The sequence below is a fragment of the Punica granatum genome, chromosome 4 (genome assembly GCF_007655135.1).
Source record: "Punica granatum isolate Tunisia-2019 chromosome 4, ASM765513v2, whole genome shotgun sequence".
NCBI classification, from domain to species: Eukaryota; Viridiplantae; Streptophyta; class Magnoliopsida; order Myrtales; family Lythraceae; genus Punica; species Punica granatum.
In genome coordinates, this window is record NC_045130.1 from 1,533,122 (window position 1) to 1,560,674 (window position 27,553).

The 27,553-nt window shown below is 39.2% G+C and overlaps 4 protein-coding genes and 1 non-coding gene across 9 annotated transcripts; 4 read left to right on the top strand and 1 right to left on the bottom strand.

Moving 5' to 3' along the window:
* The first annotated feature begins 381 nt into the window (after nucleotides 1–381).
* On the top strand, nucleotides 382–453 carry TRNAW-CCA. Its single transcript has one exon. It is a non-coding gene; the product is annotated as a tRNA-Trp (tRNA).
* A 1,061-nt stretch (nucleotides 454–1,514) lies between these two features.
* LOC116203654 lies at nucleotides 1,515–16,356 on the top strand. Of its 3 annotated transcripts, none has more exons than XM_031535501.1 (35): nucleotides 1,515–1,786; nucleotides 2,367–2,460; nucleotides 2,705–2,799; nucleotides 2,892–3,403; nucleotides 3,718–3,928; nucleotides 4,039–4,350; nucleotides 4,650–4,800; nucleotides 4,975–5,112; nucleotides 5,248–5,329; nucleotides 5,672–5,961; nucleotides 6,073–6,186; nucleotides 6,286–6,548; nucleotides 6,682–6,921; nucleotides 7,245–7,400; nucleotides 7,548–7,685; nucleotides 7,765–8,007; nucleotides 8,144–8,271; nucleotides 8,348–8,471; nucleotides 9,063–9,224; nucleotides 9,344–9,491; nucleotides 9,592–9,692; nucleotides 9,958–10,119; nucleotides 10,409–10,456; nucleotides 10,670–10,777; nucleotides 10,900–10,974; nucleotides 11,201–11,251; nucleotides 13,197–13,340; nucleotides 13,947–14,077; nucleotides 14,246–14,333; nucleotides 14,590–14,649; nucleotides 14,744–14,990; nucleotides 15,096–15,247; nucleotides 15,345–15,415; nucleotides 15,675–15,831; nucleotides 16,003–16,356. In XM_031535501.1, the coding sequence occupies exons 1-35, from the start codon at nucleotides 1,628–1,630 to the stop codon at nucleotides 16,162–16,164; spliced, it is 5,517 nt and encodes a 1,838-aa protein (XP_031391361.1). In that variant the 5' UTR covers nucleotides 1,515–1,627; the 3' UTR covers nucleotides 16,165–16,356. The 3 variants fall into 3 exon arrangements, with proteins under 3 accessions (XP_031391361.1, XP_031391362.1, XP_031391363.1); XM_031535502.1 differs by having other exon boundaries at nucleotides 1,516–1,786; nucleotides 2,892–3,214; XM_031535503.1 differs by lacking the exons at nucleotides 1,515–1,786; nucleotides 2,367–2,460; nucleotides 2,705–2,799 and having other exon boundaries at nucleotides 2,994–3,119.
* Nucleotides 16,345–18,264, bottom strand: LOC116203657 (light-harvesting complex-like protein 3 isotype 2, chloroplastic). Its single transcript, XM_031535509.1, has 3 exons — nucleotides 17,747–18,264; nucleotides 17,117–17,254; nucleotides 16,345–16,765 (listed from the first exon to the last, which is right to left on the bottom strand). Exons 1-3 carry the CDS (start codon nucleotides 18,111–18,113, stop codon nucleotides 16,527–16,529), a joined length of 744 nt encoding a protein of 247 aa, XP_031391369.1. The 5' UTR covers nucleotides 18,114–18,264; the 3' UTR covers nucleotides 16,345–16,526.
* Nucleotides 18,265–18,555: 291 nt separating this feature from the next.
* On the top strand, nucleotides 18,556–22,347 carry LOC116203655 (ATP-dependent Clp protease proteolytic subunit-related protein 4, chloroplastic). Of its 3 annotated transcripts, none has more exons than XM_031535507.1 (8): nucleotides 18,556–18,882; nucleotides 19,677–19,880; nucleotides 20,016–20,071; nucleotides 20,170–20,296; nucleotides 20,467–20,544; nucleotides 20,753–20,866; nucleotides 20,952–21,059; nucleotides 21,348–21,556. In XM_031535507.1, the coding sequence occupies exons 1-7, from the start codon at nucleotides 18,628–18,630 to the stop codon at nucleotides 21,021–21,023; spliced, it is 906 nt and encodes a 301-aa protein (XP_031391367.1). In that variant the 5' UTR covers nucleotides 18,556–18,627; the 3' UTR covers nucleotides 21,024–21,059; nucleotides 21,348–21,556. The 3 variants fall into 3 exon arrangements, with proteins under 3 accessions (XP_031391367.1, XP_031391366.1, XP_031391365.1); XM_031535506.1 differs by lacking the exon at nucleotides 21,348–21,556 and adding an exon at nucleotides 21,912–22,347 and having other exon boundaries at nucleotides 18,557–18,882; XM_031535505.1 differs by lacking the exon at nucleotides 21,348–21,556 and adding an exon at nucleotides 21,920–22,347 and having other exon boundaries at nucleotides 18,557–18,882.
* A 3,292-nt stretch (nucleotides 22,348–25,639) lies between these two features.
* LOC116203656 (expansin-like B1) lies at nucleotides 25,640–27,390 on the top strand. The gene is made up of 4 exons (XM_031535508.1): nucleotides 25,640–25,861; nucleotides 26,170–26,276; nucleotides 26,557–26,865; nucleotides 26,953–27,390. The coding sequence occupies exons 1-4, from the start codon at nucleotides 25,717–25,719 to the stop codon at nucleotides 27,148–27,150; spliced, it is 759 nt and encodes a 252-aa protein (XP_031391368.1). The 5' UTR covers nucleotides 25,640–25,716; the 3' UTR covers nucleotides 27,151–27,390.
* The last annotated feature ends 163 nt before the right edge of the window (nucleotides 27,391–27,553 follow it).

The window sequence follows — 27,553 nt, forward strand, 5'->3', positions numbered from 1 at the left end:
TAATATCGGGCCCTGGAGAGTTGGACAGATTGATGACCGCAGAGCAGCAGATACCTCTCATAGAGATAGAATTGCATATTCTTGATATCTTTGGAGTTGTTCGTGTGCACCTGCACATTCTATTCCAATATAAAGATCCACATATTTCTCTTAGATGATTGTGCAGCATAGTTAGGAAACATGATTGAAGGGTGAGAGGGAACTTCCCATTCCTCAGGGCACTGGCATGTGGCCGGAAGAATTTTACTTGAAATCGAGGGAACATATAATAAATTTTTACAGTGGTATGTTTCTTGTATGTCAAGGTGATGATGCCTCGTGCCGGTGCAGATCCCAAATCTGTCTTATAAATATTTTAAAATAGCCAAGGGGAGCACCAAAGGATCCGTGGCGCAATGGTAGCGCGTCTGACTCCAGATCAGAAGGTTGCGTGTTCGATTCACGTCGGGTTCAATCCCCCGAAGCCGTCAGCTACCCGTAGCGGATGACCTTTTTGCCCCATTTCACGTTCTTAATGGGCTTGGGCCTTCCCCCCCGACGAAAGGATGACCTTTTTCGTTCCTTTTACAGTTGTTCAATGGGCTTGGGCCTCTCGTTCCCGACTATATTCAGGCCCAATCATATGAGTTGAGTCAATATTTAGCATGGCCGCCAGGAGTGAGAATGATCAACGATGCACCGCTAATTGGCGATTTCCCCGATGGTGAGTATGTATTTACGCTCTTGCAATTCAGTCATCTCTATTGACACGTACAAATTGCCGTTGGCGCAGTCGACATGTCATCCGACACTCATCTTCACTTATCTTAAATATTTATTTGCACATTTCAAAGGCTTAATCCACGCGATTTAAGGTCGGTTAGAAATTTATTCATTTCTCTGGGATCTTGTATGGAAGAGCTTTTTACTTCACTCTGATCCCAATCTTATTGCAAGGCCGGCGAACTTCACTTGCTTGGTCTCACCGGCACTGCCGGCCCAACTACTCTCTACCCTGAGATGGCTTGAATTCCACGTGACACTAAGTCAGTCGAGTATTCACTCGTATTGAGCTCCCAAATGGTAGGCTTTGCAGGGTCCTACACAGAGGACGAACGTAATGGGATTCCTACCGCAAATGTAATAAGAAGATAATGAGATTATCGGCTTATATTTTCTCCCCTAGCTTTTGTATGTGTATGAGTAAAGGCATTTTACGAGGATGGGTCCAGAGTCCGGACATAGACATCGAAGTTCATGCAATAATTTTTCGCCAAGAAAGCGCTCCGGGAAAAGCAAAAGGAAAAAAGAAAATTCAAACACTATCTAATGAGAAAATTTTAAATGATTTTACTATATACTGACGTGACGAGAAAGAATCAATAAGAATTATTTAACGAAAAATAACTATAGTAATTATACAAATGATTAGCACCAGTTTCTCTATTTCGGACAATTTAATTGGTGATTCTTGGCGTCACATGACCAGGGAACATCCCTCAAATAACTTCTCATGTCTAAGTAAAAGTAGTAGGGTTTAACAGAACGGGCCGTTAAACCTCTCAGCTTCCTTAACAGACGGCGCCAAACTGAGCCCCTGTCTCCGTCCGGCCCAAGCTCTGTCTACGGCGGAGCTGATTGTTCCGCCATGTCCACGGCCTCTCTTGTCTCCTCGCTCTCCGACAGCCTCCGGCAGGTCCCTCCGGTTGCTGTCCCGCCGTTGCTGGACTGTGTTCTAGCATCAACTGGGGCATCTCCTTCCTCACTGTTCGCCTCCCTCCTCACTTCTTTTCCTCTCCTCACTGAGGTACGTGCTGCGTAGTTATTTTAGAGTCAGACCTGATGGTTCTTGGGTGTTTTGCTTCACGGGCATTGCCCTGTTGGGCTTGGATGGACCTATGTCTGCTGCAAAATGAAAGCTTAATATTGATTTTATCGTTCAGCAAATTCTCCCCGGTGTGAGACAGAAACTGAGTAAGCCATCTTATCATGGGAATTGAATGAATGATAGTCGAATGGAGTAGATGGAAAGCAAAGAAATGGGGAGGTGCTAAATTTCTGGAGCGGAGAAATTTTCGGGTGGAATTGGTTGTTGGATTCGCATGTGACATCCATTGCTTCATACTTACCTAGTTGAAAGGAAATGATCATAGGATAAATTCTTCAGCCTGCAGAAATAGAAGCAAGAGCTGATACCAAATTAAGTGCTGAACTCCGGTCCCGATGTCTAAGCTGATAGATGGAGGCCTGATATTATATTCATTGGTTATTATTACTTACTGGTGCAAAAATTTGGATTTTGCACGTATGCTTTTTTTTATATTTTCTTTTCAGCGGGCTTGATTTGTTGAGCTTCGTTTTGAGCTGATCATGGCTTTTGTTGGTAGGGTGATCAAAGGGATGGCCAGAAATGGGATGCTGCAGGATGCAACCGTATTGGGTCATTTGTTCGGGCACTTTGCCATCTTCTAAAACAACTTGGTGGATTATCATAAATCTCTTCAAATTTATCGACCTGAATTACCATACTTTTAATAGATGATATATCATGCATTATTTGTACATTCCCTTCCATTATTTATATATTTATAGTTGCTCTTCTCTATGAAATTCCAATGCAATTCCTGTCCATTATTAGCTTAATATTAGGTTAAAGTGATAATATTAAGATTATTGTAAAATGAACTAGTGGTTTAGCGTCCAGCTCCTATTTCTTGTTCTACAGGGACCAATCATGATGCTTTGGAATCTTATATCTGGAAAATTTTCATTCCACTGATGAAGAGGGTTCATTCTTTTGACCGCGAAATGTTGAACCAAGTAAGAACAAAACAGAGGCTATCATCCTCTATCTAGTCTCCTTAGTTCCCCTCATCCCTTATATGTTGTTTCAACCGCATGTTTTGATAAAGATTGCAGAATCATTTTTCGATGTTGTTGGGGATACTAATGCCTGGAGGATCGTGGAGGTCACCTTGGTCCCATTTCTTCTGAGATCTATTGGCATGTCCATTGGGATGGTTTGTAATTCACAATTGGATGTCTTTGAATGGGGCTCATTCACTGGCCAATCCAGGAGCTTTATGAATTGTCCAGTAATTGAGAACACGGAAATGGTGTCCTCCTCTGGCTCCGTACTGGTACCGACATCATGCCATATATTAGCCCAAATTTTGGATGCTGTTCTTGAAAGTGAGAAACTTGGTCCAGGGTCTGACAAGATGTTTAAAAATGGGTATGGAGTAGAAAAGTTTGCAGGGAAGTTACTTTGGGAGCTCTGCCTTATGTCTGAACGATTGCTTCTGCATAGTCCTCAGCAGCGGTCCTGTGCTATCAACCTTCTTCTCCCAACCATTTTTAGAGCTTACTTATCTCAACCCCGCTTTGAAATCTCACTTCCAGGCCAGACACATATATTTTCCCGGTGGTGCACTAAATTGAAAACTTCATTTGATGGAATATACTTCTAATTGTGTATTTTTTGTTTGAAACATTTTAAATGTTCAAAAACTTGTTGAGAAGAACAAATTCTGATTATTCTTTTTTTTGGGGATAAGTTAAATTCTGATCTTTAATAGCCTCTGCTCCCAAACATTTTTCTAACATTTCGAGTTTTTTTTTCTCAAAATTTTTCGGCCCGTCTTCTACACCTGTTTTCTGTAAAAACTCTAGATTGTGACTCATACCTGGTCTTTTTCTTACTTTATTCTCCTGACACCAGATGATTGTCTTCTGTAGGAAGCTTTTCACTGAAAAGATTTGGAAGTGTTGCAAAACATTGTTTTCTCTAGGAAATGTAGAGAGAAGGGATGCATACTGTGTACTCTCGCTGTGCTTATCCTTTTCTCCACATGAAGAAGAATATGATCATGCAGACACAAGCAACCATGCTAGGGAGTTTGATATTAGAGATGATAAAGAATTATGGGATGAAATCAAGAGGGGTCTGGTAATGGAGCTTTATTGTTGGAACTACATGCTTATTCTTTTCCTTATCTTGAGGTAGATTTTATTAATTTCTTGTATCATTCTTATTGTTGTTGCTCTGAAATTGGTAAGGTTGATAAGGAAAGCCTTGTGAGAAAGCAATCACTGCATATACTGAAGATGGCGCTTGGCATCAGCGAAGGAAACCAAACTCAGTGTGATCTATCCGGCACTGAATCAAGAGAAAAACATTCAGATACTCGTGTCATGACAAAGAGAGAGATTTGGGCTGAAAAGGAAGCGAGATCGCTTGGCATAGAGAGGGTGAGCAACTCAATCGATATCAACCTAAACACCCAGCAGTCATGGGAGGCATTCATACTTCTGTACGAAATGCTCGAAGAATACGGGACGCACTTGGTAGAAGCAGCTTGGACTCATCAGGTTGGGCTTGTTGGATATATATATTGATATGTCCAGCCAAATTGATAAACTGGTACCGTGGTTCATTGTGTGAAATTGCGCAGTGGGTTCTCAGACACACCAATAAAAATTGCACAGTTTTGCACAGTTTTACTAGTGCTACCCACATTTCTCCTAAAATAACCATGTATATATATATACATGCTTGATTTCTTGTATTCATGGCTTATGCATTTTATTTGCAGTGAATAGCCCATGCCTACAGGAATGAACTAAGATGTCAACTCAGAAAGCTTATTTATCATTGGTTGTTCCTGCAGATATTTTCCTTGCTAAATTTTTGCAGTTCACATGATAAGTGTGGGAGCTGTAGCTCTGAAGGTATTAATCAACATCTTCCAGTGTCTGGTGAATTTTCCAACTGGTTATCAATCTTATGGGACCGGGGCTTTCATCACGACAATCCTCAAGGTATTGCATGTTTGCATTTTAAATTTCTTGTCCATCAATTCTCTGAATTCCATAGGAGCAACTAGGTTTTTGGTGTGTAGAGTGCATTCCTATTGTTTCACACAGATTGTCTGATAAATCTGAGTTTGGACGTAGTGGCTTACTTTTATTATTTTCCCTCTGTTGATAGCGCAGTTAGATGCCTTATCTTGGAATCATTTGTTGGGATTGAATGGAACAACTTTGGAAGCTGTGTAAAAGCATTGCCTGAGTCTTTTGTCCTCGGTCCACTTATGCAAGGGTTGAACGATCCCATCCATCATGAAGATTTTGGTTTGTCCACTATCCATCAAGTTCATGGCTTTTGATTATTAAGCATTTCTCCTACCTTTTTCATTTCTGTAATTGGTTGGTGAATTTATCTATTTAGTGTATAAATTTCTAAAACAAGATTATTTCCTGACAAAGGCACGAAAGGAGTTTATTCTTCAAAGGCAATTGAAGGTGCATCTCGGTTTTTACACCAATATACTTGTCATCTAGGCAACAGGTATGGTATCATGAATGTGATATATTTATGTTATGAGCCATATGACAAACTATGAAATAGCTCTGCTCTTTCAAATGAAAATTTGTCGGTGATGACTATTCTTTCTACTTTTTAGTTTCACGGCATTCTCTAATTAAGATTGGTGTACACTCTGCCCTGATAAACTTGTGTTTCCCCAGCATCTTTTTGCATGAGAAGTTTTCTGGGTGAATACAAGAGAGAACATATATTTTTTTTCTATCCTCAACTTATACGAACCACAATATCTTTCTGTGTATTTAATTTTGCACCTGGACATACCCTGAGTTGGTCTATTAAAATTGTAGATGTCTTTTGCTGCAGGCAAAAACAGATAGCGTTTTTGACTGAGCTTGCTTCCATTACCAAGCGCCAGTCTTTTGGTAGAGCTGGATTAATGGCCCTTTCGGAATGCATTACTTCAGTGGCTCGTCGAATCAGAATCGACAATGACATTGAAGCAGAGATATTGAAAAAAACTTTTCCTCATAAGCTTCAAGTGAAGCAGTCTACAGTTTGTTCACCCCTCAGTGATATGACGGATCTATTGGATGCCCTCCGATACGTTGTTGAAAGCTGCAAACAACATTTTAATCCTAATTACCGCCGTCAAGGTCCCCATCGTTCTTTCTAGTTTAATAATCTTTTATTATCATATAATCCAAGTCTAAATTCTTTCTGAGGCATAAGAGTGGTTTTTGATTTATATTTCTTTTGGATATCAGTTTGTGACAAGATATTGGAGGCTGCTTCTTCTGTGGTTTGTTCATTTTCTGCGCCTCTTCAGATTCTTATACATTTCATCGGCTCTTTTCCTCGGGAATTTACAGTTTATGGTGGTAAGATGTGTTCGTATAAGAATCTGATTATCCATAATTTCTTTTTGCTGCGTAATTAGAAAAAGATTTACCATAGCATAACATCTGCTCTCTTTCTAGGTTCTTTACGATCCAAATTCCATGCATGGCTATTGGGTTGTCGCAAGGAGCAATGTAGTAACAACTGCTGCAGTTATGAATTGAAGCTTTTGACCAGCCTTATAGAATTTCCTGGAAAATTCATACGTTTTCAGAATTCTGTTGGGGTTTCTTTTACATTTGATGATGAGGATTTGGCAGCCTGGGAGTCTGAAGCAAAAAGATGGGCTATGGTTCTTTTTCTTGTTGCAGAGGAGGAATGTTATTTAGAGCCACTTTTGACGGTGTGCTTGCTGCTCTCTTAAGATTCCATTTTCCTCCGTTCGTCATTGATTTTCCTTGATCCTGATTGTTTTCACCTTTTGGATCAGTTTTAGCCAAAGAAGGTCCTAATACTTGCTTGAACTTGCTTTGCAGTTTATCCAAAATCATTGCACTATCTTCAACCAAGAGAGTATTGATGAAGGGGTACCTGTGAAGTATATCATCTTCATATTGAGCTTGCTTCTGGAGCTTCAAGAGATGCGTGAGAGAGGTTTCAAATTTGGTAACAGTTTTGGAGTAAAGTCAGAACATGGTTCTCTTGTGGATGCTTTAAATCCTTTGGAAGCTTCCGGTATCAATGGGAAGTTTCTGTGCATATTTACTCGTGTCCTGGTATGGGAATTATACTTCTACCTCAACATCAAGTTTCCACTTAAATTGCAGTTTTAAGAGCACTCCAAACTCATTAAAAACTTGATCCCTTCTCTTTTGGCTGGGTTTTAAATTTTAAGCTAATAGATAAAGGCATAGTATGGTGAGTCAGAGGCTCAACACATGGAATAAAATTCATGAGAAACAAATGAGATCAAGGGATACAAAAAAAACGCTCCCTCACCATGCTGAGAGCCATCGCCAACCCCATTTAAAATGTTAAAATAAGATTTAAATATGAGGTATTTAATTTGTTGACATGTGACATGATTTTTATCCTGCAGAAGAATTTGGTTGCATATGCCAATGTATCATGTTCAATATTCTGGTCAAGCTTTACAATGAAAGATGCACAATTGCCTGGTTCTGTAAAGGGAAAGCTTGGAGGACCTAGTCAACGGCGCTTATCAACGTCTCTCACTACAGTTGTGCTGCAAGCTGTATATGCTCTGCTTCTGTTATATTCATTTCACTACAGTTACTCTGTTGGTTGCAAGTTTTTTTTGTCACACGGTGCTTTCAAAAAGTGTTTTTCTCCATTCAACTATGCATGCCTGATTTCCTCCTCTCCACCCCCTTCTGAACAGATAATGTCCGTGAAGGCTGTTGCCTCAATCTCTTTATGGTGTGCGGAGATGAGATGTGACGTATCACTTGATTTCTCTTTCAACTTTTTGTGGGATTTCTTATGGAGAACTATTTCTTCTTCTATCTCTGATTCAGAGGTACAACTGAGTTGTATATTATCTATTAAAATGCTTGTCCATAGCTACACTATTGTTCTGAACTGATTATGCGAAACAGATGGGGGCAGAACTTCATCTTGCAGCATATGAAGCTTTGACTCCAGCTCTGAGAACTTTGGTCTCGGCCTTCTCTCAATTAGCTTCAGATCTCGTGTGGGAAAAGGATAAATCTATGACACAGAAACCAGAAGGCAAACCCCAGTTGGATTCCCTAGTCTTTACTTTTCTCCAAAATGTCAATGATCTTCTGGCAATAAAGTACCTGGCACGAACTCGACGGGCAGTTTTGATGAATTGGAAGGTAATAATTTTGTCTTTACCCGTCAATGTTCTATTTATCTTGTAAACTATGCCAGATCTAAATAAAATTTTAAATTGAGATACTAGATAGAATTCCCCTTTACCCATCAATGCTGACTCTTCTGTAAATGTTTAAGTGGCATTGCCTAGAGTCTCTGTTGTCAATTCATTTCATCGCTCAAAAGAATGGGATACAAGTTAAGGGCAACAAATTTTTCTTCTCGGATGCTGCTGTCAGATTGATTTTCAGCGAGCTTGTTGAGAGGTAAGGAGCAAGATTTTGGAGGTATCTATAGGTTCTTATGTTTGTCCTCTCCTTCATAATTTGTTAGAATTTGCAGCCTTGAAAATGCTGGGGAGGATTCCGTTCTACCCATTCTGAGATCAGTCAGATTGGTTTTGGAGCTCTTTGCTTCAGGGAGGTCGGGATCAGTTGTTTCCTCACGTGTTCATATGGATACTCAGGTTCAAAAGAAATTTCTTTTGTTTGGTAAATGCAGAAAACTTCTCTTGTTATCACTTTGCCATGGAAAAAAATTGCTTTGCTACTACTTCTTGTAGGATGAATGGGTTGCTGTACAAAATGATCCCATGCTAAATATCTATTCCATCCTGAAACGTCCCATTATTTTCTAACAAGCATGAGCTGATGACCTTGTCCACCCCCTTTTTCATTTTCATTTTTTATTTTTTATTCCTAGAAAAGAGAAACTTCCTTTTCATGGTTTTGTTGAATAAGTATGTTAGGATATTACGTTTCTTCAACCAATATTTGAATTACTTTGCCAGTAGGCTCAGTTTTCTTGATATTCCCTGTCTAATAAAGTTCATCAGTATTAGACCAACGGAAGTATTCTTGAAGCAGTTGCCTTTTATTTATCTTCCATTATTACAAACATCCTTTTTCACTTTTCTTTCTGGAGATTCTTACTCATGTAGTCCCAGATCAAATGCTGAAACCTTTCTCTGTGTTTTACTGAAGAAAGATGGCCCTTTCTATACTCTTCTAAGTGCTGCAAGCAATTACTCAAATCACGACCCTCAATTCTGGTGCAGATGATGTGGCAGCTGGTTCGTTCCTCTTGGATCCTGCATGCAAGCTGCAACAAGAGGAGAGTAGCGGCTATTTCTGCACTGTTATCATCTGTTCTGCATCCTTCTGTGTTCAGTGATGAGAGCATGCATATTAGCGAAAGTGCATTTGGGCCCCTCAAATGGGTTTGCTCTCTTTCCCTCTGCCCCCTCCATCCTTCTCCTTGAGCATCTGTGATTCCGATGAATGTCCTATATACTCTTTGAATTTCCTGTACAATTCTCTATTTGCTGCTATCTTTCAGTTTGTTGAAATGGTTCTCGAGGAAGGTACGAAAAGTCCGCGAACGATTCGTCTAGTTGCATTGCATTTAACAGGACTGTGGCTTTCATGTCCAAGAATCTTGAAGTGCTACATTAAAGAGCTGAAGCTTTTGTCACTCTATGGTTCTGGTACACTGATCATCCATCTCCTCTGTATCTGTTGGACATCATTATTTTCTTTTTCATGTCTTAAAGCTGAGATAATTTTGAGCCAGTTTGCCCTTAACAGTTGCATTTGATGAGGATTTTGAAGCTGAATTATCTGAGAATCGCGATGCGAAGAATGAAGTATCTGTACTAGCAAAGATCCCTGAACCTGAATTAACTGAAGTAAGTACCATTTTCATGAATACAAGTTTGCCAGAAATTTTATCTAGTGATAACCTGCTGAAGAGGTCACCCATATTTCTCCTTGTTTATGTTTATTGGAAGGAGAGGTGAGAAAATTTTGAGAACTTTGAATTGACGCTCTTCGTTAGAAGGTTCACTGTCCAATCATCAATCTCAGTGGAATAAAGCTAAATAATTTTGAATCTTTTTTTCCCCCTATTTGTTTCTACTTAAATACCAGATTGATGGGTTTTCCAATTTTTAGGTTTTTATAAATACGGAGTTGTATGCACGTGTCTCCGTCGCTATCCTGATTAGTAAGCTCGCCAACCTGGCCGAAAGGGTGGGATCTGCCAATGAGAATGAAGATTGTATTGCTGCACTTGAAGCTGGAAAATTGTTTCTATTAGAGCTTCTTGATTCCGCGGTATGTATTCATTTCTATTCATTGAGTCTACTAGTTCTGCATTGAATTAATAAGAGGCAAATGAGACGGGAGATTCGAATGACAGAGTACCTTATTGATTCCCATGTTAAGCCACTGCAATGGCTTAGCATGGTTATGAATCCACTCGCTTTTCTCAAATTTTTCTTGGCATATTTATTGTTTTTGACATCAGCTGGCATATTGTCTGCATTATTTATTACTTGGAGCTTGCTGTTGCCTAATGGTTCCATCTCAAACTTCGGTATCATTGTTGTATGTTTTCTTCCAGGTAAATGAAAAGGATCTTGCGAAGGAGTTGTACAAGAAGTACAGCGCGGTATTTGTCATTTTCTTTTTCCTTTAATAAACAATTTAAATTGCCAGAACTTTGGGCAGGCAAAACTTCCTTGGTCATTTTGCAAAATTAATAGATATACTTGCATCAGCAAGAAATTATTTTAAATCTCATTTCCTGTTTAGTGTTGAATGAATTCAGTACTTGTACTGTCTCTCCCCTTCTCCATAGCTAATAACGTAATAACTTGAGCAGATACACAGGCGCAAAATACGTGTTTGGCAGATGATATGCGTCTTGACCCCATTTGTTCGTGAAGATATAGTGGAGCAAGTTACCCATAGCTTGCACATAGCCCTATATGTAAGTGAATATGCATTTACTACCAAGTGAAAATTGAACGAAAAATGAAAAAGCATTTTGAGAGAATTGAGTAGAATATAAAAATCCTCAACCATCTCTCATATTACCCTTTTGTTTTGCAGCGAAATAACTTACCTGCCGTTCGCCAATACCTAGAAACATTTGCAATCAATGTTTACTTGAAGTTCCCATCATTGGTAAATCCTGGATTTCAGAAATTCTTTTGCGATGTTGCTCTGTTTGCTCCAATTACAAGCCCGATTTCAGTTGGCTTCATAATTGTTGCATTTAAACTTGGATGGAGTGTCATCTGGAAAAAACTTGTGATAAGTAAATTAGGAAATGCAAGTTGGTTATATAGCACTTTGAGAATGTAAAATTGGAGTCCCCTTACCAATCCTTGTACGTTTTGCTCAATTACAGGTGAGGAAGCAGTTAGTTCCCATCTTACGAGATTATGGTGCGAGGCCTCAGGTACTAAAGAGTTTTTCGTCCATTATCCCCTAAAAGTAAATTATCTCTCTTGTTTGACTTAATTAACAACTAGGTGAGAACCCAATTTCGCGAGAATAATTATTAATTTTTTTGAATAATAGTTAAATTAAATATATTACTCATTTTCAGGAAAAAGGATAATGGATTAATTGTTTCACTGGAAAATTAAGTGAATTTATTGAAAGAGCACTGACCATTCATCAAAAACCGGGTTTTTCATATCCTAAATAGGATTTTTGTATCCTAAACCAAAATCACACAATCTAAGATTAGTATCTTAGACAAATAAAACAATTGAAATTATAGCATTTGAAATGGGAAAAAAAATAAAGCCAAAAAAGGCAATGTGCCAGTTTGCAAATTTAGGAAGATGCACGATCTTAAATAATTGTTTTAGAAAAGCAAATAACTGAAAAACTATTAAATGATTGTTTTAGAAAAGCAAATAACTGATGAAGTATTAATTATCTAAGTTACATAGTCGAGGAAAATTAATTATTTCCTCCATGATAATTATCATAACTAAAACTTATCAATTAAATCGCCGGTTTTTATTCAAAGATGTGGTAGCAACAAAATAAGTAATCTAAGATAATTGTTTTGCTCACCAAAGAAAAGAGATAAGTGTTTTAGGAAATCGAAGTAATTAGAGAAATAATTATCTAAAATCATTAAATTTGATAAAATAAATTTATTCCTGCTAAAAAAATTATTAATTTAGTAATATTTATAGGCATAAAATTATAAAATCATAAGAGGTTACAAATTACATTTATTGACATATTTATCGGGATAATGTATATTGAAAATTTGCATATGTATATATATCGATATTTACATGACGAACATATCCCTACGTTGTTATCATAAGAAGATTTTCAAAAAAAAAAAGAGAGTATAATATCCATAAAAAACTATATCACAACTACAAATTAAGAGAGTTAATTTATAACATAATATTATATTAAAGAAATCATAGGAGGAAATGTCTTAGAATATTTTTTTGAACATATATGGCTCTCATATAAAAGGTAAAAATTTTCTCCAAAAAATTAGAAAATAAAAATATCGATTTTTAAATAAAATAATTTCTTGAACTATAAAGATTAAACGAATTAATACCTATCAAGAAAAAATTGACAAATTATATTCTATATGTGAACCTTATCATGAAAATTAAAAATTAATAAAGAATCCTATTAACATAATGATCTTGTTATTATATAGATAATTTCATTACTTCTTGTATTTATAGTATCCCACGATCTTGTACTCTCATTCTAATTATCCATGTGTTATTTTAGATCCCATTCTTTTCATTTGTGGTAAACAATTGTAACACCTCAAAATATACTAACTTATAACTAAATGAATAAACAACAGTAAAATTCTCATGCAAAATTAAAAAATAACGGAAAGAGAATATAGAGAATATACTTACAGCTATAGATGATCGAGTGGAAAAATAATACCTCAAAATTTTCTATGCTACAAATAAAAAATTATAAATAAATAAAGCAAATTTTTATGCAAAATAGAAAAGTAACGAAGAAATGAGATAGAGAAAATGCCTATAGATATGGATAACTGAATGAAAAAATCCCTTGATTCGGGAAGATTTACGCATAATGTATAAATAGATTCAAATTTTATTAGAGAGAGAAAATTAGAAAATTATTGAGTAAGGGAAATTTCATTTGACGAAATATTTCTTTTCTTCGGTGGACTAACGAAATATTTTCATAAAAAATTGAAAATATTTTTTAGTATCTATAAAAAATTGATTTTCATCATATTTATAATATATATGTGAAGTCTATTTATATATACTATATTTTATATATTTTTATTTGTTTATTTATAATATATAGTTTGTTATTATATATATATATATTGGTATGTTGATGCTGAAGATTTATTGCAGGCACTCTCCTCCTATGTATTCATATCAGCAAATGTGATTCTACATGCATCTGAATCGGTCCAGTCCATGCATTTGGATGATTTACTTCCTCCTATCATTCCACTTTTGACCTCACATCACCACAGTCTACGCGGATTTACTCAGGTCGGTGTTTCTGAAGGTGATCATGGAAACATCTGTTATTATTCCTCTAAGAGCTGAGCTTCAAGCTTGTTGGAAGACGTGTTAACATTATATTATAAGCATAAAATTAATCCTTATGTTTGAATGGGGGGACACATGTGACTGAAGTGAAAGTTCAAAGAACGTCTAAGTCTCGCTTTATCAGACTTAGCACTTTCCCTTGGAGGGTAGGGTCAACATGACAGGATCCTCGTGTCTGTGCAATCTGTGCTTGAAACTTAGATTGGGATCTTAATTGTATCCCAGTACCTGAGCCTGGTAGACTGAGCAAATATAACAAACAGAAAGGAGTTTAGAAAAATTGGATATGAGAACCTGTGCTTCGTTATTATGTTATGCATGGTTTCTGAAACTGAAAATGAGAGAGTAATCAAAAGGGGAAAACATGGCTGAAAAGTGGCATAGGTTATCTCCTCTAAGCAGCATAGTTTAACCTGTCTATATGTATAAATGAGATAAAATCCATGTAAAACTGCAGTATTGACAATGAATAACTTTGCCCTGAGACTGACCAGTTCTTCATTTTTTAAAAACCTGCTAAATAACTGTCGGTGAATTCTATTGCAGTTACTGTTATATAAAGTATTATGCAAATTTTTCCCTCCAATAAGCTTTGGAGCCTTAGAAAGTACAACTCTAGAGAAGAAGTCCTTCGAGGATTTGAAGGAGTACCTGGCCAAGAATTCTGATTGCGCACGGTAACATTTTTGTACTCTGCATTCCTCAATGCCCTTGAGTTTTGATTTTGTGAGGTTCTTCTCATCCGCTGATTTCTAGGATTAGGCAAGCACACGCTTCAGAGTTAATATTGTTTGTTACCTTGGAAGGCTGATTCATTTAATTGTTTTCTCTTATTTCTATTTCAGTTTACGGGCATCAATGGAAGGTTACCTCGATGCTTACAACCCTTATCTCTCAGCTACTCCAACAGGAATTTTTGTCAATCGGGTTGAGGTTAGAGTGGTCTTTGTTAATGTGATTTTATATCATATTCTAGGAAAAGAAAACCGTTCTTTCATTGGGAGGATGTCGATTTATTATCTTCTTGCACAAACTTCTTTACAATGGTATTATTAACTCCATTTGCAATTTTCTGAACAAGTGGAGACTATAGACACTTGTGTTGCAAAGTACAATTACCAGATTGTATTTATTGTTTGCTTCTGAGTAATTGATTTCATTTTTTTATTTACTCATTGTTATGTTGCAGGAGCTCGAATTTGAATGTGTCCCGACATCCCTCATGGATCACGTGCTCAACTTTTTAAACGTAACCGATTTCTCTTTAGCATTTTTTCCCATCTTTTAATTACCTTCTTGCCCCGCATGCTCTTGTGTGATTCTTAAAAGGATCTCATATGCAGGATGTGAGGGAAGATCTTAGATGTTCAATGGCAAGGGATGTAGTGACCATCAAGAATGAGGGCTTAAGGATTGATGAACAACATGACTCCCAAGAAGCATCTTCTCTTCCCAATGGCAGTAACTCCCAGCCAGCTGAATATGCTTCCATGGACTTTCAGAAAAAGTTTACTCTTTCAAAACATGAGAAGCAAGATGATGGACTTAGCTCCTTCATGGGTCTCAATGAAACCTTAAAACAACTCTTAGGTAAATTCAAAACATTAACAGAAAGTGTCTTCTGAATTGTCACCATGTCATGAATTTACTCGCTGCATGATACTGTTATGAAACCATACTCTTACTGTGAAGCAGAGACGGAGAAGGAGGATCAGCTCGTGGACCAGCTATTGCAGTCAAGACTCGTGACATTAGATAGAATCAGATCCAGTAGGCAGAATATTATCCTAGTGGCATCTCTAATAGATCGAATCCCCAATCTTGCTGGACTTGCACGGACTTGTGAGGTGTGTTACCTTTGTTGGTATCTTATAACATTGTATGCCTGAGAGTTGGCCATTTCATTGAGCAGATTGTCCTTCTATGAATCAAAATCTTTTGCAGGTGTTTAAGGCTTCTGGGTTAGCTATTTCTGATGCTACTATATTACGTGACAAGCAATTCCAACTCATCAGGTTTTCTCCTCTTCCTGAGAGATTCTATCCGTGTGTTGATTTTCTTCTTTGATGATAGAGTCAAATAACATGTAGACTATTGCCCCAAAGAGACTCGGTCTACTTATGGCAGTAGATTATAAATCAAGAGAATCTCGACCTTTAAGGTATCTGGGGTACATGTTTAGGTCAGGTTATTGGGTAGATCTTTCCCAGAGACCACTTAGATACCACTGACGATGCGTGTTAAAGTCGTACATTGAGAACAATGTCTTTGCAGCGTGACAGCGGAGAAGTGGGTTCCAATAATGGAAGTACCTGTAAAAAGCTTGAAGGGTTTCTTGGAGAAGAAGAAGCGTGAAGGCTTTTCGATACTAGGATTAGAGCAGACAGCTAATAGTGTTCCTCTTGATCAGTATACGTTCCCGAAGAAGACGGTAAGTCTTCAGATCCAGAAATCAAACCCAACCCTAAATAGCTTTATGCTTACCAATGACTGCATTTTAGTGTGTGCGCTCATCAAGCAGAAAAATACATCAATGCTCTTATGACTTTTAGCTTCTCTCCAAGGAATAACACGGGGAGTAGGATGCCCTGTTTTCTGGCAGGTTCTCATCCTAGGACGTGAAAAGGAGGGAATACCGGTGGAAATAATCCATATACTCGACGCTTGCATTGAAATTCCGCAGCTGGGAGTTGTTCGATCGCTGAATGTTCACGTTAGTGGAGCCATTGCTCTCTGGGAGTATACTCGACAGCAGAGATCCTGATACCTAACTGAATTCTTAAAGATCCGTTGTAGGCTTGTAGCTGTCAACTGACCATTTTTCGATGTTTACGGCAGTAATGTAATGATCCTGTCCATGGAACAGTACTGTATTCTTTGATCATGGGCATATAATCTCCTTTTGCTATGTATAAAAGGGACGAACCGGAAGGCAAATCAAAAGTTTTGCATCAAAGATCTTCAAGGGAACCTGTATTAAGTTTTGCTCGTGATAGCGGACCAAACCTCAAGAATTGCTACTCACAAGACCATTAGCAAACAATGGGACATTCTACTGGAAAGTGTACGGGTCACAAAATTTTGTCTCCGATACCTAATATAACAAAGTTTCGAGAGCAAAAATGACTAGTCCTTCTTGGTCTCATCCTGCCACGTTGCTTGCCACTGCTTGTCGTAGAAAGTTGTCTCCTCGATGAGCTTCTTCAGGGTTTCAATGTCCTCGTTCTTCCTGATCAGCAGGACTCCCAACACAGCTATGAACAAGAGAGTCTTGCAGAAGAAGTTGCCCATTTGGTCCACGAGCCCGACCCCAGTTAAGCTATCCACGAAGTATGCCATGAAGAACCCTATCATTGCAGCTCGGCCTGATAGAAAAAGTTGGGAAATTGAAACTTACCTATTGAGCATATTTAAGCTCTCACAAAAATTGGTAAGCAAGCCTGATAGGTTTTGAGTCCACTCCTGTCCGTGATGTTCAATTAACTGTTTCCATTTTGCGTTATTCCGGATCCGTTCCATGTGTTGAGTTCAAGATGCAGATGTAGAGGAAGTTAAATTGACTGTTAAATGACTAAATCATGCTCCAGTATACGTCATTGGTCTGTAATTTCAACTGGCTTAACCTCGAAGGATAATCGGTCAGATAATAAGCAGAACCGACGATCATTTTTATCTTTTACCAATGTTGAGAAGAAAGAGAAGGATCGGGAACAAACCATTCAGCAGTTCAGCTTCGGGAAGATGGAATCTCTTCATCCATGCCCACCACGGGATGATCGAGGTGTCGAAGACAACAGGGTCGTCATTGCTGGATGATTCTGGATTGTCCTCGAGCCACTTCCTCCTCCTAGCCTCTGCAGTGATTATTCATCGACAGGAAAAGCAGTCATCACTCAATATCAACAGGAAAGACAGTCAACACCAATGAAAACATTGCAAAAGGACAGAGCAAGAACATATTTATGTAGTTGGCAAATAATGCAACGCATCATGACTGCATCTAAATCCGCATCTAATTAAGCACCTGATGATCACAAACTCAAGCAACAAGATATCAAGGCAACCGAGTCGAATACAAACAGTTACGAACTCGTTAGAAATATTAAGGAGCAAGAGAAATCTTGCTGGAGCTGACCCAAATTAACAAGAATCGACCCTTCTCCAAGAACTCAGTATGACACAGTGACAGAGATCATAACGAGCAAACAAGCAACCCCCAATCAACATTACAACTTTTCCCATCTCAACAACTCGAGACAACAGTTATGATAAATCATCATCATATCATAATGCATGCAAGGAATTCTCAAACGACTAGCCGACTGAGAACAGCTCAGCTTACTCACCGGCATCAATCACCGCATCCCAGTCGGTCTTCCCGTCCTTCTCGAACTGCTTCAATTCCCAAGTTCCATTAACCCACCTGGGGTCCTTGAAGCTGTTCAACACCACCGCAGCCTCTTCCTCCGTCTCAACAGCCGAAGCTGAAGCAGCAGCAACCGGCCCATTAGCAGCCTCTGCCTTGGGCTGCTCCTCCGCCACGGAGACGGCGACTCCAGCTCCCCCATTCCCATCTGAAGCAGCCGCGGAGATGACGAACGAGGATCTCTTGGGTCTGAGCGTGAAGAGGGGCTTGTGGGTCACCACCGAGTGGGAGGAGGAATACGGCGAAAGGGATGCATGAGGAGAAAACAACGCCATGGAAATGGACATTTCTTGGGGTTGTTCTTCTCGGCGATGGGCTGAACTGACTGAAAGAGTAGATGAAGAGGATCAGATTAGCTTAGCTCAAGTCAGCTCATCACCATCATCATCAATGGTGGCTCTATCTCTGTCTTCTTCGGCACTGGGGACAGGCAATCCTCCACCTCTTATCAGCTCGGCAGCTATGTACTTCCTCTTCCGTAATTTCTCGTAAATTTCACAATACTCCCTGTACTTTATAGTATTTAAGATACGATCCTTCTTGAGAGGCCCATATTCGACTGCCAGTAACCTTTTAGCCCAATTTGAATGAATAAACATGGGCTTGATTTGGCCCATGATCACTTGGGCTGCAAGATGGGATAATGCAGGCCAGTTAGATATCCGGGTCGGATCCTGGAAACGGTTTCGGATTCCTATCTTCTCCTTCTTCCTCCTTTCCTCCCGGTCTTCGTCTCTCTCCTTATACGGTATGCGATACTGTGCAGCAGCAACCTAACGAACTCGAAGCTCGCAGTTGACGATGGAGGTAGCCACCATGTCTTCGAGCTTTGCGGTCCACAAGCGCGTGCTATCACTTCCGACTCCTTCCCTTTCGGTGAGCTCGAGCAGAGCTCAAGCTGCTTGCCCGCCCAGAGTTTCCCTCTCGACCAGCTTCGTGTCTACTTTCCCGGGAGGCAGCGTCTGTGGAGAGGCTTTAGGCCAGAAAATCCGGCCCAAGTCTCTCAATCCGGCCACTGTCTCCAGGTCGAAGGGCAAACGAGGCGTTGTCACCATGGTACACTGTTCGTGAGGATTCTGATTAATTAATATCTATGTGGGTTCTGCCTAAATTTCGGGCAAGGTTGAATTTTTATCCATTTACAAGGTGGAATCTTTGATTGAGCCGGAACGATGAGATGCGGGTGTAAAATCTTAAGTAATGGAACCCTGCGGGGGATGGTTATTTATGTCTTGTCTTGTTAGTGAGGCGGCTTAGAATAGGGTGCAAGAGCACTTGCTGCTGCAAAAGTTCTATCTTGCAAATGGAGGATTAAAAATCTTCAATTTTGTTGAGAGGAGCTATAGTTTTAATTGCGGAAAAGGCATAATGGAGAAATATGAACAACTGTTTGGTTCATAAAGGTGTTCTTGAAGAGTTCGAGCTCAACTATTTTTTCCACATTATGCCCACATTTCTGCAGCTTTGTTATCAACCAGTAGTTTCAAATTTTGTGGTCCTTGACCCTAAGCAAAATGCTTACTTTGTATTTCTTTCCACTGTAACCTGAGAAATGAAGTAGATTTTTGAAATATGGAGAAAGAAGATGCATGAGGTCTACTACCCCGAAATGTTGCGTTTGAATCCTAATCAAGAGGTGCAATAAGTTATACTACACTTTAATTAGATGCTTAGAGCCGGAGTGTAATCTTCATCTATCTTCAGTTTGTAAGAGCATCTGCAGAAATAGACTAATTATTCACAATGACAACAGAAATTTGGGTGTTTTTAACTTTGCGGGGGTTTCTTTTCTCTGCTTCGTTTCTATAGTCTCGATTTTATGATTAAAGCTTAAAATCATATTCATACAGGTCATTCCTTTCTCGAGGGGAAGTGCATGGGAGCAACCTCCCCCAGACTTGGCATCTTACTTGTACAAGAATCGAATTGTGTACTTGGGCATGTCTCTTGTTCCATCGGTCACGGAGTTAATTCTTGCAGAATTTCTTTACCTTCAGTATGAAGATGCTGAGAAGCCTATCTACCTGTATATAAACTCCACTGGTACAACTAAGGTTGCAACTATTTCAATTAAAGTTCTTTTCTATCTGCTGAAAGTGGATGACATTAGTAGCTGAGGATTTATAGTCTACATACTTCAGTTTTCTTAATAGTTTGTGCCTTTAGTAAAAGGTTTTTGTTTTTCTCAGGGTGGTGAGAAGTTGGGTTATGAGACCGAGGCTTTTGCTATTTATGATGTTATGAGGTTACTGCCAACCTCTTTAGTTCTCTTACATGTCATATTAAAATTTCTACTTTTTCTTGTTATATTTGTGGTGAAGAAGTAATATTCTGCCGATGCAGGTATGTCAAGCCACCTATTTTTACTTTATGTGTTGGAAATGCATGGGGAGAAGCTGCCTTGCTTTTGGCTGCTGGTGCAAGGGGAAACCGATCTGCTTTGCCCTCATCAACAATTATGATAAAGCAGGTTTTACATTGATCATTAACCTCCAGTAATTGTCAAGCTAATATAATGTTAGATTCCATAGCACTTTTTTTTTCCCTGTAAAAAACAATGTTATTCATTTGTTTAAGGGATTTATATGCCTATTGATGTCCAGCTTATTAACTCCACTTCTGATTTATATGATTCGCTAGCCTATTGCAAGATTTCAAGGACAGGCCTCAGACATTGAACTTGCAAGGAAAGAAGTGAAGAATGTGAAGGCAGAATTGGTAAGATAGATGGGAACTTGGATCTTGTAACTCGTATGCTTGTGTTCTTTAGGCATAACTATAAGGCGGACATCAGTGTGAATGTGAGATGATAATTGACTGACTCTGAGGATTTATCAACATAGTTATGTCCATTGCAATTTAGTCATATAATTTTTAGTATTTGATCTTCCATTGCTGAGTATGTTACCTTTCTTTATTTGTGCAGGTTAAACTTTTCGCAAAGCATATCGGAAAAACTGAAGAACAGATTGAAGCTGACATACGGAGACCGAAATATTTCAGTCCTAGCGAGGCAGTTGAGTATGGGATCATAGATAAGGTATGCATTCCATTTTTCTTTTGGTAAGTGTTTCGATGAATACTAAGTTACTATTGCTTCAAGTGATTCAAAATTTCCTTTGCAGGTTCTATACAATGAAAGAAGCTCTGAGGATCGTGGAGTCGTATCTGACCTGAAAAAAGCTCAGCTTATTTGAGTGCATGGAATTCATTTTTTACTTCTGTGGAGTCAGGTGAGCATGACTCTTATCTTTACCTACTCTTAGTTATATTTGATGTGAGTTTCCAAAAAAATGGTTTATGAATGATTCCTTTTCCCTCCAATTGTGAGGGAATTTACAATAGAATCGCAAGGGAGTACTTAAGGAGATGCATGGAGATTATTTTACTGATACTCTTATATCCTACTTACTTATTGGCATGATCTATACCCTTACATCCTACTTATTCATCTGCAAATATATAGTTCATATATCTCTTGGTGCTGCTTTATGGAACTTGGTAATGCATTTCCATGACAGAGAAAAGTAGGTCATGGAGTAACCGTCACTGCCATGGGATCACTTGGTGAAGAGTACGGGGGAAAAGGGGAAAAAAACATTTTTTTTTCCGGTTGGAAAAAAGATCCATTTTAACTCGGTCACTGTGACACTGTTCGTATTGAATTCTCAGAGACACATATTATACCCTTCTTTTCTTATGTCAAGGAGGTTCTAGTATTGATTATTGATCTCCTGATTTCTTCATAACTGTAGTCAATATCTCTCGTAGTGCTTATCTTTTCCCATTATGGACTCTCCACATGAAGTCTGTAAGGGGGTGGTAGCAGAACACTCCAGCTCGAAAGTGACATTCGGTAGATTTGCTACCCCATCTTGTTAGCAACTTTGGACACTCTCAATCTGGCTGCCATGCCACTTGGGTTGGGTTCCCATCCGGCACTCGTATTGAAATGATTCAATAGCTGAAACATTACTCGCAATCCCTTGGCTGGTCCCCTCTGCATTACTTGCAAATACTACACTGGGATAACTAGTGAGTGTTGGCATCATATGAGTTATCATTGATTCCATAATTGGTCTAAGTTTTGTAGGTGGAGCAGTCTTGTGATGTGTCGAGAAAACAGATGGCAATGGATAAGCATTACGCTTCCACTGTGACTGATTGAAGGCAACAAGATGTAGTGATGGCTCCTCCAGTCGTGCAGAGAGTACGATCATAGACGTAATGGTGTACACTTGCTGTGTATGTATGAAAGCCTTTTGTCATGTGGCATCTGAGTGATTTTACCTCAGCAGAAGGTAGCTATGTATTGTACTTCCTATGTTGATTTTCCTCCTAGGCAGTAGAACTCCGGTTTTTCTCCTGCCACTTGTGCTACCATTTTATTCTTTCCCGTTGTAACAGGATGAGCTGGGATCATGAATAATTTCTCGGTTACACTTCATGACTGCACATTCTGAGTGTTGGCATTGAAATGTCACGCGGGTTTCAGTATCAAAGCATCAAGATATTGTAAAATCTTAAGCGGATACAGCAGTCTTTGGTTTCCTAGTCGAGCCAAACCAGTCCAGACAATAACTGTTCCCTTCTCATTTCATTCCGCTCCATTTCACTTACACGATTATAACAGTTTCTGAGATTTCAATTACGATAATCCAGTAAAAATAGTTCGATATTCCGATACAGTAGTTTGAGCCAAAGCGTGACGTCATCCTGCGAGATCGACCGTTATTACATGCGATCTCTGAGTGGGAAAGTGAGAGATGGCACATGGGCGGCAAATATCTTTTTTTTTTTTTTTAATGGATGAATATGGGCGGCAAATATCAAGACTCAACTACCGGTCCCACTTCACTTGCAAGGTGCAACCCATGATTGTCTTTTTACTGTTATTTCCCTCTCATGAGCGTTTGGTTCGAGTATCGTTGGATTATATCGAATGTGAAGATCGGAGGAAAGCTTAACTGTGAAATTTATTTTTCCGGACTAAAAGTTGAAATGTAAGATTATCGTGTTTGGTAACTTTTATTGGATTACGTGGAATGTGAGAGAATATAATATATTATTTATTTTTGTAGAGATGATTATGAATTCCACGATCATAATTTCCGTTGTAATCTAACTAATAATTCCACCAATTTTGAATGCAAGGTCTTTATCGATCATGACTATAAAGTTCTATCTCGAACAAATGATTACAATAGTCAATTTTTACAACCTCTCCAGTAATATTTTTTACATAAAAACTTTAGAAACAAACTCCCCTTCAGTTCATTGCCATTCTCTGCATTCATCTCAATTACTTTCCCCAAAAGGGCAAAAACACATATATTAACATTATATTACGATTAATCGTTAGTGCTCTTAGATATTATCTAGAATTATATAGATATGTATACAGGCATGCACATGTACTCCGAAGTGCATTACAGCCTAACACAAATGACTGAGTGGCATAATCCAGTTGTTAATTGCCCATAGCGTTGGCCTACCTTACCCTACAATCATCGACTCCATAAGTAAAATGTGTCCTTGTTAAATCGTACATCGAATAAAATGTAAAAAAATGGAACCGTAGATGCTTCCTCTGTGGGTTTTCACTGCTGTGAGTGCTTGCTCTAGCTGTTGTTTTTTGAGTCGAAGGAAAAAAATATCTTAAGCACTGATTTTGATCCTGGTAAGTGTCAAAATTTGATTCTACTTCTTGTGCGGTCAAAAGTTAATGTTTGGAATGATGCAGGAAGAGGTAAGTGTCTATGGAAAAACTGCTACGTGGAAGACGGAAACTGGTTCGAGTTTAGTATACAGAGGCCGATTCTTGATATATTTGCCAGATCACATTCCTCGATGTCATGATCCGATTTGCAAGTCTCAACGTTCCAGTTGCCTTGTGTTGAAGATATAATAGGCCATATTAATAACAACTTAAGGCCCGTTTGATCTGTAAGTTTGATTTTAGAATCATGATTTTGATTTTAACTCAACACACTACACCACAAAAATACACGTTTCCCAAGTCAAATTTATAATATCATCTCATTTGTCTTTTTCCACAATCAAAATCAAAATCAAAATCAAACTTACTTTAACTCTAAAATCAAACGCACCATAATTATCTGCTGATGTACTGTCTGTCTATACTATCGACTGAACTTTCTGAGACAGAAAAGGGATGGGCACATTATGAGAGATGGATTCTCGAGCATTAACGCATTGAGCAAGAAGAGGTTCATGCTGATATATTCCCGAGACCTTTGGACAAGCGAAGTGTCATCGGCAATCCATATCGCTGCAATAAAACAAGCTGCAGATTCATTAAGCTGATCATACGAATGCGAAAACACGGAGAAGTTTTACGAACGGAACTCATTGAAGGGGGGTCCAAGTGTACGACATCATAATCATGAACAGTCCAGTCTCCTCCACCTTAATTCTTAATTGGATTTAGTGTGTTTGATTTTGGAGTTAAGTAGAGTTGAATTTTGATTTTAATTGGATTGCAATGATTGTGTTGTTGAATTATGGAAATGTATGAAAAAGTAAGGAATAATTGATAGAAAGTAATGATTGTATCGTTAAATTGTAAAAAAAAGTAATAAATAGTTAAAAGAATTTAATATTAAAAATTGAATTGAATGATTAAAAAATTGAAAAAAAATGTAAAAGAAATAATTGCGTTGTTGATTTTTCTTGTGCAGTGAGTAGAGTTAAAGTTAGAGCTAAAATTTTGGGTAAATTGCACTGGTGGTCCAAAAAGTTTTACAATTATACAAAAAGTTTTTTTTGCTACTTGATGATACAAAATATGTCAAAGTTATTTCAGTATAGTACAAACCGTCATTTCGCCATTGACGTCGTCAAGTCGACGCCGACGTGGCTCACTACATGTCAACTTCTTTCTGACATGATCGAAACAGTAACATATATATCTCTCTCTCTCTCGTCTGTCTCCCCCCTCTCTCTCGTCTCTGAAGATCAAGGATGGGTTGGTAACGGAGTGAGGGAGGAGATCTGAAGATCAAGGATGGGGTCGAAGTTCGTCTTCTTCATTGGTGTGACAGCGACTTCTTCGAGCTAGACAATGGGTGCGACCTGAGCACTGATGTCGTCGTTGGCGGCGGCGGCGGCATCCTCTTCTTCTTGTTCTGCTCGGAAGGGAAAAGGGTTGAGGTTTTGAGGTCTTTGACAAGGGGAAAATGGGGACGAACGGACAATGGTACTAGAAGACAAAGTTTGGTTCACCCATTGCCTCAAACAACCCTTCACCCTCACTTCGTCTCAAATCTGAGCAGCTCTGCAAGTTGCAGAGCTTTTAATCAACGAAGACAATGGCGGATGGTGAGTACATAGTTGAAGTTATAATTTCAAAACATTTTACACTATCATATAATTTACGTAAAACCTTTTATACTAGTTACAACTTCAAAATATTTTGCACCATCATGTAACATCCCACAAAAACTAGTAACAGTCATTTTCTTCCCGTCTCCACATCAGTTTACTGTTTCGGCCACGTCAGATAGGAGCTGACACGTAGTGAGCCACGCCAGCGTCGGTTTGACGGCGCCAATGACGTGATGACGGTTTGTACTATATTGAAACAATTTTGAAACATTTTGTACCATCAAGTAAAAAAAAATATTTTGTACCATCTTGAAACATTTGTAAAACTTTTTGGACTATCAGTGCAATTTATCCTAACATTTTAAAAATTTGATTGCAAAATCAAACGGGCCTATTTATATTTCCAAGTGTCATAAGCCCCCTCCACCTCCAGGCTCTCCTATAAATACAGAATCAAGATTTTGTTATCCTCCATCACAATAAGCTCAAACTACTACTTTCCTCATCCGATTCGTTAGATATCGTGATAGAGAATTTTAAGTCATGGTCAGTTCTCGACCGACTTTCAATAACGCTTACTACCTTTTCTGTGCTCTCTTTCTATTGCCTGCAGTATGTTACTGCCATGATTCATTCACACGCTCGAGAGCCACTTACTATGGCAGTCCCGACTGTTACGGGACCCCAAGTACGATTTTTGTCCACATCACTCCCGATTATTTTTGTTGAATGCGCATTGCCAACTGCTCGTCACAAAAATTGCTCTCTTTTTTGTTATTTCTTTTTTAATGCTAGAAAAGTTGGGAAAGCTTCCCAATTTGCCGGCTGCTCGTTCAACTGCTTTTCAAACGGAATGAACATATGAACCAAAATCATTTTCGAATGGACACGGAAGCTTATTGAACGAGAAGCAGACAGCTGAAAGCGCAACGTATGTCTAGATTGATATGCTATAACGACACATTCATATATGGATGCGTATGTGATGGTGTGCAGCTGGGGCCTGTGGATATGGGGAGTACGGGAGGGACGTGAATGATGGGTACGTGACCGGAGTCTCCAAGCTATACAGAAATGGAGCTGGCTGCGGTGCTTGCTACCAGGTTTACCTTCTCAATTTCAAAACCCGGCCCACCGAACCTTGCCCGTAGGCCTGTCCCTCTGGGTCCAGGGGCTTTACATGGTCGGCGTGGGACCCGAACTCTCACCCTCCTTGACCTGAGGCCCAAATATATCTTCCCTTTCGGACACCCCGTGGTTTCTTGTCCTCTGGGGACTCTGGATAACCGTCTGGGTCCGAAAAGTATCGTAGGGGAGCTGCTAAGGTTCCCTTAAGTAACTCTTATTTGGGGCTCGAATAATCCCTTCATTAATAATATGTAGGTTAAGTGCACGAAACCGCAGTGCACCGAGGATGGAGTGAACGTGGTGGTGACGGACTATGGGGAAGGAGACAGGACTGACTTCATCCTAAGCCAACGGGCCTATGGCGAGATGTCCAAGCCCGACAAGGCTCAGGAGCTCTTTGCTTATGGGGTGGTCGATGTTGAGTTCAGGAGGGTCCCCTGCCAATACTCGGGTGACAACCTCTTGCTCAAGGTCAACGAGCACAGCAAGCAGCCCGGCTACCTGGCCATTATCCTCCTCTATGTTGCTGGCCAAAATGACATCACCGCCGTGGAGTTCTGGGAGGTACATTCATAAACCACAACTTCTCCAGAATGCAGAAACAGCGTACAGTTTCAATCTTTTATATATCGTTGTCAACTTGTGGAGCAGGAGGATCGCCAGCAGTGGACGCCGATGAGGAGAGCGTACGGAGCCGTGTTCGACTTGGCGAACCCACCAAGTGGTGACATCAACGTCAGATTCCTAGTTAGCGGAACCAATGGAGTGAACTGGGTCCATCCCAACGATGGCATCCCGAGCGACTGGGAGGCCGGGGCCACCTACGACACCCAAATCCAGCTATACTAAAGAAAACTCATCGGAAAATCCTTGACAGTAGTACTACCAGTGCCGGAGTGCTGCATGATTTTCCATAGTTTACGTATAATGAATGGTCTGGTCATATCATGTAGAATTGGCATATGCTTGGAGACTTACCAAGTGCCTTGTGCCATTAGGTTTCATTACATCCCAAAATAATAGCACGGTCGTTGTACTCTCTAGTATTAATGCTAAAGTAAGAAACAAGACCATCCATTTGACGATATACTCAAGTAATTAGCTTTTTTCTGAGAAATGAAGTCCGGCGCATGACACTTGCTGCTTGACCTGAAAACAAGAGGTCCTCGGTTCGATTCTCATCAAGATTTTGATGCCAAAATAGTGAGCCACAATATACTGCAAGAACTCTTCCTTAACCCATTATTGGTCA